Source organism: Triticum dicoccoides, chromosome 5A (assembly GCF_002162155.2).
Source record: "Triticum dicoccoides isolate Atlit2015 ecotype Zavitan chromosome 5A, WEW_v2.0, whole genome shotgun sequence".
In the NCBI taxonomy this organism is placed as follows: Eukaryota; Viridiplantae; Streptophyta; class Magnoliopsida; order Poales; family Poaceae; genus Triticum; species Triticum dicoccoides.
In genome coordinates this window covers 289,325,425-289,332,893 of record NC_041388.1, presented here as the reverse complement: position 1 = coordinate 289,332,893, position 7,469 = coordinate 289,325,425, and the positions used below count along the sequence as shown (strand labels likewise).

The window sequence follows — 7,469 nt, the reverse complement described above, 5'->3', positions numbered from 1 at the left end:
AATACTCCTGCAGTTCCAAAATACAAGGTGCATTTATTTTTTGAAAAGTCTAATTTCTTTAACTTTGACCAAGTAGAGAGCCAAAAATATCGACATCCACAATACTAAATAAATAAAATATGAAAACTCATTTCATGCCAAATCTAATGATACCAATTTGATATTATGGATATTGATATATTTCTCTACAAATATGGTCAAACTTAAAAGACTTTAACTATTCAAAAAATTAATACACCTTATATTTTGAAATGGAATGAGTAAAAAAATTATAAGAACTCAACAACACCAATGGCGCAGCAAAACGCGCCCAACCCTTCTAGTGAGGAAGATTCGCAATGGGATGAAAGACAGAACAATCAATCGTGGGATATCTGAGTGGAGGGAGGTGGCCATTATTTTGCATGTGTTGAGGTGGCCATTTGTACATAATCGTTCGTATGAAAGTGGGCCCCATTTGTATGTTGGCAGAGTAGTATATATGATTTGCCAAGATAGCACCTGGGGCTTAGCTTACTAGGACAGCAAGGTTCCTTAAATTGTGGACGCCGCTCACAGCACAAGGCATGGATATTGTATTCAACAGGACAATCTTGGTAATCATCTTTTTCTTTCTCGTCTTCAATCGCAAAAGCAACGGTAAAATCAGGAACGCAGTCCGATTGCCATGATTGCCTGAAATGGCCCGCCACCATGCCACTAGGCCCGTAAATTTTATTTTATTTATTACTGATGAGAGTGGGCCGTCCGTGGCAAAGAATATGTGTTTCCCGCTGCAAACTCCAAAGTCGAAATGGCAACGCTTGTTGCCTCCGGATTCCAGGCAATCTTGTTGGGAGATCGTCATAGCAGGCAATGATTCTTCTCTTTGATGTGATGTAATGCCATCCACATGTGCGCTAGTATCTCCATCCATGTGTGGCTGCGTTTTCTCCGGGTTCAATTAATGTTTATGCTCCCAGCTCCATGCGATCATGGCCAGCGTTAGCTCAGTCTTCTGCATTTACAAGCAAATAATAGTGCAAATTTGAGTCAAACCGACTCTGGGAATGCTCGAGGAAAAAAGAGCCAAGCATACAAAACAATCTCACTATTGAAAATTCTCCTTTGAAGCGTACATCCAACAAACAATTTGCGGATCCAACATCAAGAAGAACGAGTAAACAACCAAGAGGCGGCTCTTGGTCAGGTGGGGAGAATCCAGCGAGACCTCGAGTGGAACTGCTAAGCAAACGTTCACCACAAAAAACAAGCAATTTTGGCGCTAATCGCCGTCCGTAAACTAATAGCAAAACTATTACACATTCTTGACCAGGCAGATACATTGATCCAGAAACATACAAGCACAGCGATGCTCACTAGAACAGCAAAACATCCACGTCCGCAACTTGGAAGTGGTCAAGTGGCGCCACTCGCAAAAATGAAAGAAACTGCGTCTTGACCAGGAAAGCTACAGCCATAGGCCATAGCCATGCATCTTCAAGAAGGCTTGCCTGTTGAACCGGCAAGGGTTCGACGTCTGCTACTCCGCTGGTCAGGTCCAAAGTCAACTGCCGGCGTGTGGCCTGGGAAATGGCCAAACATTTTTAGAAAACTGACCAGTCGCTCCATTTTTCATCCCCCGTTCAACTTTTCTATGTGCGCCATCGAGAATATTCCGCCTTCCAGACACCGTGTCTGAGGCGTCGTGACAAAACGGGAGGCGGGAGAAACTTCTGAAACCATTCAGGTCCATGTCAAGGAATCAGTGGAGAGGAGGAATGCTTCTCCATAGAAAGTTAGAAACACAAATGATGCCAATTGAGATGTAGCATGCCATGGTTCCAGTAACTCTGGTCCAACGCGGTATCAGGAAACACAAAGGACTAGCAAACGATGCAGAAAGGGGAGAAATTCCAGGTTGACCACAATCTATCAATTTCATTAACTACATATATAGTTCCACAAAGTGGCTCTGATGCAGCTTGATTCTTTCCAGTTTCCAACCGCACACTGCAAAGGATCGATGATCAGAGAGTGGACAGAACAGAAATATATATTTGCACCACATAAAAGATAACCCACTTACCGTAAATGCTTCTCACTACAAAAAGTAGCACCCAACAAAACAGAATGTACAATCAAGCCCATCAATTGGATCCAATAGCATAAAATTTGCACCACTAGTGAAGCACAAGTTACTCACTGAACCATTATAATTTGTTCCACAAACAACACTTTTCATTGTACTCCATTTATGTACTAGAAAGAATCTCCAGGGGAGCCAACACTACCAAAATCTATTGGTCTACATGAACATAAGGGCACCCCAATAGAGCTGTCGGCACCACAGGCCTTCAAAACTCGTGTATAGACTATAAAGAGAGGATTTCATCTAAGCACAGTTTTTTTATGCTGAACGAGTAACTAAATAGAAAAGAAAAGCTATATACAAAGTACTTGACTATCCAAACATTGATAGACCCAAAAGGCACCTCTCTTCAAAATCATATGTATATATTGTTGATTTCTGATCATTATTATTTCTAGGTCCTTAATAGTAATAAAGAAATTGCATTTGAAGACTAGAGAAACCAGCACGCAAAACCATGATAGAAAGTTGACAGTATTGCTGCTTCACATCATTATTTTTCAATTCAAGGCCAACTCTCTTGTAAATCTTAGTATCAGCTGATGTACTATGCACGTATTGTTGATTTCTGATCATCAGTATCTCTAGTCTTCATAGCTCAAATTAATAAGCACTTGCATCTGAAGACCATAGATACCAGCATGCAGAAACAATGACAGAAAGTTGACAATAGTGCTGGCTTCCCATATCATATTTTCCAATCCAAAAAATACCTTATACAAGATTACATTGTGCCATAACAAGGATCTCTGCTACTACAAAGAGCAAGATCAAATAATTATTACCCTCTAAACAATCTAGATGGTCCAGGAAGAACTTCATGGTACAATTAAGGAAGACAAGAACATCAATCACAAAGAACAACAACAGCATCAATCAATGTAACAAACATAAAAGAATCAAAGGACAGGAGTAACCATGGCACAAAATTCTTGCGACTCATGAGTTATGGGAGCTCCCACGTGGACGTCTCCGAAACATGGAAACCGACAAGCTCCTTGATATCAAAGCAACAATCCGGGCTTTCCACCCTGATGGTCTGCCACTGGTGCCACACAGAAGGTCAGGAACCCCTATCTGATCATCAAAATCATCTTGTACCACATCACTCCCTGCATTCTCCAGTACACCACTCTCATCCACACTAGCATCTTGCAATTCGCCTGCACCACCTGGCGTGTCAAAATTCACAGCAAGAGCACCATGCCGACTAGCACGAAGCCGCTCAGCACACTCAAACGTCACCCTACGGCACTTCTTCACCTTCACCTTGACAAGGCGTGGGCAGCCTGCTGCAAGCTTGTCCATTCCGGCATCAGACACAGGGCATGCCTTGATGCACAGCTTCCTCAGAGAAGCACACTTAGTCGCCACGCAAGAGATCTCTGCATCCCCAAATGTGTCAGACCCACAAAGCGCAAGCCGCTCAAGAGTGGGGCAGTTGGCAGCAATCAACTCAAGACTCGCCGATGTCAAATTCACACCAATGAGGACCAATTCCTGCAAAGCAGCACATTTCTGCGCCACGGTTGCAAGCCCACGGTCGCCAATCCTATTCGCCTTCCATCCATCAACATGCAGCTTGCGTAGACGTGGCGACTTGGTGGCAAGTGCTGCCAGACCAACATCTGTGACCTCCGGCGCCTTGGCAAGGTACAGGACCTCTAGCCCACATAGCGCCGCCACACCAAGGTCACTGACCTGCAGTTTTTCGAGATGAAGCTCGGCTAGCAAGGAACCCTGTGGGATCGCCTGGAGGACCGGGTCCCAATCACCGGAGCAGCGGATGATCTTGAGGGTTTTGAGGTTGGGGGAGCACGTGATTAAACAGGAGAAGCACTGCCCGTTATAGAGCTCTTTGAGGGCCAGAGACTGGAGACGAGGGCTGGAGACGGTGATGGGCTCTGAGTCGGCTAGGCCACGCAGCCGCTTGACAGAGAGCTCCTCGAGTTGGGGGCAGGACCGGAGAACTGCCTCGATCCCCTTGGCGCCGAAGGTACAGGACCCAACTGAGAGCTTGCGGAGGTTTATAGCCGCGGCGGCGAGGGCGGCGACGCCGTGGTCGGTGACAGCACGGACGGAGCGGAGCTTGAGGCGGCGAAGGCCGGGGCCGAGGCGATGCGCGACGAGCGCGAGCGCGGGATCGCCGACGCTCTCCGCGCGGCGGTCGCACTTGAGCGCGAGCTTGGATACGGAGGAGAAGCGCGCGAGGATGGCCGGGGCCGCGGCGAGGAGCGGCGCCCGCGCGTCGAGGGCGAGGCGCAGGCGCGAGGAGGCCTCGGTGGCGAGCCAGCGGCGGCACACCAGGGAGCAGCGCTTGCGGTCGCCCGAGCCGAGGAGCCCGAAGACGACGGCGAGTAGCTCCTCGGGGAGGTCAGAAGTGTAGTCAGCCTCCGCGGCCGCGTCCTCGGCGGCTGCGGCGCTGCAGAAACGAGGCGACGCTGCCTGCGCGGTGGGGGACGGCGGCGTAGGAGGGGGCTTGCGGTGGTGGTGGTAGCGGGGAGCGGAGGGGCACTGGCCCATGGGGGAGGGGGAAGGGGGCGGTGGTGGCGGATCTGCGGGCGAGGCGGAGGAACGGAGGAGTTGGGGTCGGGTGGGGGATTGGGGAAAGGGAGGAAGAGATGGAGGAAGAGATGCTACGGACGCGAGGGTTATTAAATCCGGTTAAGTGCTCCGTCCGGGGTACACGGTTTTTTTCTCTAGAATACGCATAAGCATGCGACTTTTTGTCCCAAAAACCCCATGCCAAATGCTATTGCCAAAAAGGACTATTTATGAATAAAATTGTCAAAAAGGACCCCCTCAGCCGTGGCGGCACGCGCGGCAGGCGACACGTGGCACCTGCCGCTACGCCTGGAGGCGGCGGGCCATGCCGCCACGCCTAAAGGCGGCCGCCCGGGTAAAACGGGTTTTTGGACCGGCTCGAGCCGGGACGGAACGGGCCAGGGCAGGTGGGCCCGCCGCCACCATACAAGGCGGCCATCGTTGCTCCCGCCGCTCCTAGGCCAACAGGTCCTGCTGCACGCGCGATGAGGCATGGGCCACATCGCCACTGCATGAGGCGGCAGCACTGTAGCTGTTGCATGCGCTCTGACAGCATCGCCTGTTGCAGACGGCGCTGATTGCTGCGACCGACGAGACAGATTCTCACGTGCGGGAATCCGATGCTGTTGCTGCGGGTGAATTTTTGACGCCTTGTGCCGACATTCAGTGGTGCTCCTCTGCACTGGTTGCACTGTTTGGGATCACGCATATTTCCGACCTAAAATTTCGTCTGTTTGTGCCTATTTTCTCGCCATCATTTGTCGTCTGAGCCTATAAAACGAGGCACCGAGGCTCTCTCTTCATCTGTCGTCCAAGCACCCTCGAAATCACCGCCGCGCAAAGTGTGTCACACTTTTTTCAATCATATGAGTTTGCTTAGCTCAGATCAAAGCATTAGGCCGAGGAAAGTGAAGAATGCAAGTTTGCCTCCGGGGTTTGCAGTCCTGCAGTGTTGGTGTGGCGATCTTTGCAAGGTGAAAAAGGTGACGAATTTTTCAGATTGGTTGGGCATGAAGCTTTTCATGTGCGCCAATTATGAGGAATAACCACCCGTAGCTAGTTCAAAGTACGACAAGCCTCCGGTATGCTTTAACCATCACGAATAGATATATTGTTGGTTTTTGGTTGATTCTTCATTAACATTCTTGTTCTTGTTGTAGTCTCCTCCGCCTCTGTGCATGTACTATTGTTGGATTGACACGGAGATGCCGACTTGGGCAGTCACTGAGATTCATGAAAGAAGTCGTCGTGCATGGGATAGTTTCTACACGGAAGAGCGACGCGAAAAGGCGGAAGCGGAGGAGAAAGCAGAGCAAGAAAGAGAGTTAAAAGAACACTATGTCGAGCAAAAGGGCTACTTTGGGGATTTACTGAAGAGAAAAAGGGAAGAGGCTCGTCGTATGGAGGAGCAGGAATGACTACGAAAGGAGGCTCGTGAGGCAGAGAGACAGAGAAAAAAAGAAAGGGCTCGTGAGGCCAAGGCAGCAGAAGAAGCTGGCGATGGAAAAGGAAAATATCCACACTTGACTCAGTAGATACCTGTGGTAGTATTTTAATTTTCACAATCGTTTGTATCTTAATTTTGGCAATTTAATGTAGCTTTATTTCACTAGTTAAATGTAGTTGTATTTCAATAGTACAATATATCTTATTTATAGTTATACCGTGTCGTATTGAAAAAAATAGTTTTGGAATCAAATGTGGCATTTTCTTGCCGCCATTTTCTTTCCCGCCATAAATTATTTCAGTCATTTTCTTTCCTGCCAATTTTTCCTTCTTTCCTTCTCTCCCCACCCGAAAACACTTTAATAATACAAACTAATTATCGAACATCGTGCAACAACTATAACACCAAATTAAGATAGAACATAATGCCCTACAATAAGATAGTATAAACTAATAATGCAAGTACATCTGAATTAAATGGTAGAATTGAACTTAAAAACTAAAAATATAGCTTAAAAACTACATGAAGGCATCTTCTTCGCCTTTGGATGATGCAGAACTCTTGCTCTTCGACGATGCAGAACTCTTGCCCTTGGATGATGCAGAACTCTTTCCCTTCGACAATGCATAAGTCTTGTCCTTGCAGAACTCTTGCCCTTGGATGATGGAGAACTCTTGCCCTTCGACGATGCAGAACTCTTGCCCTTCGACGATGCGGTAGTTGTGGCCTTGGTGCTGGGCATGAAGATATGTCTTCATCCTCGTTGTCAGCAGTCCATAAAAAGGTATGTTTTGCTGCAAACTTCAGGTGTGATTCACTCTTATGTTGTATCTTCTTCCATCTTCCATGCAACCTGAGAAGTTCTTTCTGTATCTCCTCAAAGGTCCTGGAAGGCCACCCACACCTAGATAATGCGTGACTCAGCTCATTCATGAGGGTGTCACTACTAATGAGTTCATCCCATGAAACTATTGTATTGTCTCTCTTGAAATCGGCGGCTAAACATAGAAGATATTGGGACATACTAGGGTGAAAACTACTATCAAAAGGATAACCGGACATCTTGATGAGACTACATTGAAGTGTGTACCAATCTTAGTGTGGAGGGGTTTTATAGATTCAGAAGAGAAGAATAGGCGGGACCTCAGAAGCGGGAAAGTATGGCGGGAGATATAGGCAGGAAACGGCGGTGCGAGGTATACGCGGGAACTCAGAAGCGGGAAAGTATGGTGGGAGATATAGGCGGGAAACATTGTTGCCGCCTGGTCTAGTAGCGGCATGTACCATGCGGGAACCGAGGTGGTCTTTTTTGTCATTCTGGTCCAGAGGTGATCCAATACAACACAC

At 47.8% G+C, this 7,469-nt stretch overlaps 1 protein-coding gene across 1 annotated transcript; it reads right to left on the bottom strand.

Annotated features, from left to right (window-relative positions):
- Window positions 1-2,794: 2,794 nt before the first annotated feature.
- Window positions 2,795-4,721, bottom strand: LOC119301081 (F-box protein At1g47056-like). The gene has a single exon (XM_037577975.1). The coding sequence runs from the start codon at window positions 4,652-4,654 to the stop codon at window positions 3,071-3,073; it is 1,584 nt and encodes a 527-aa protein (XP_037433872.1). The 5' UTR covers window positions 4,655-4,721; the 3' UTR covers window positions 2,795-3,070.
- Between the last annotated feature and the right edge of the window lie 2,748 nt (window positions 4,722-7,469).

Excerpts from the sequence above, each read along its gene's own strand:
- LOC119301081 (XM_037577975.1), bottom strand. The coding sequence starts at position 4,654 with ATGGGCCAGTGCCCCTCCGCTCCCCGCTACCACCACCACCGCAAGCCC.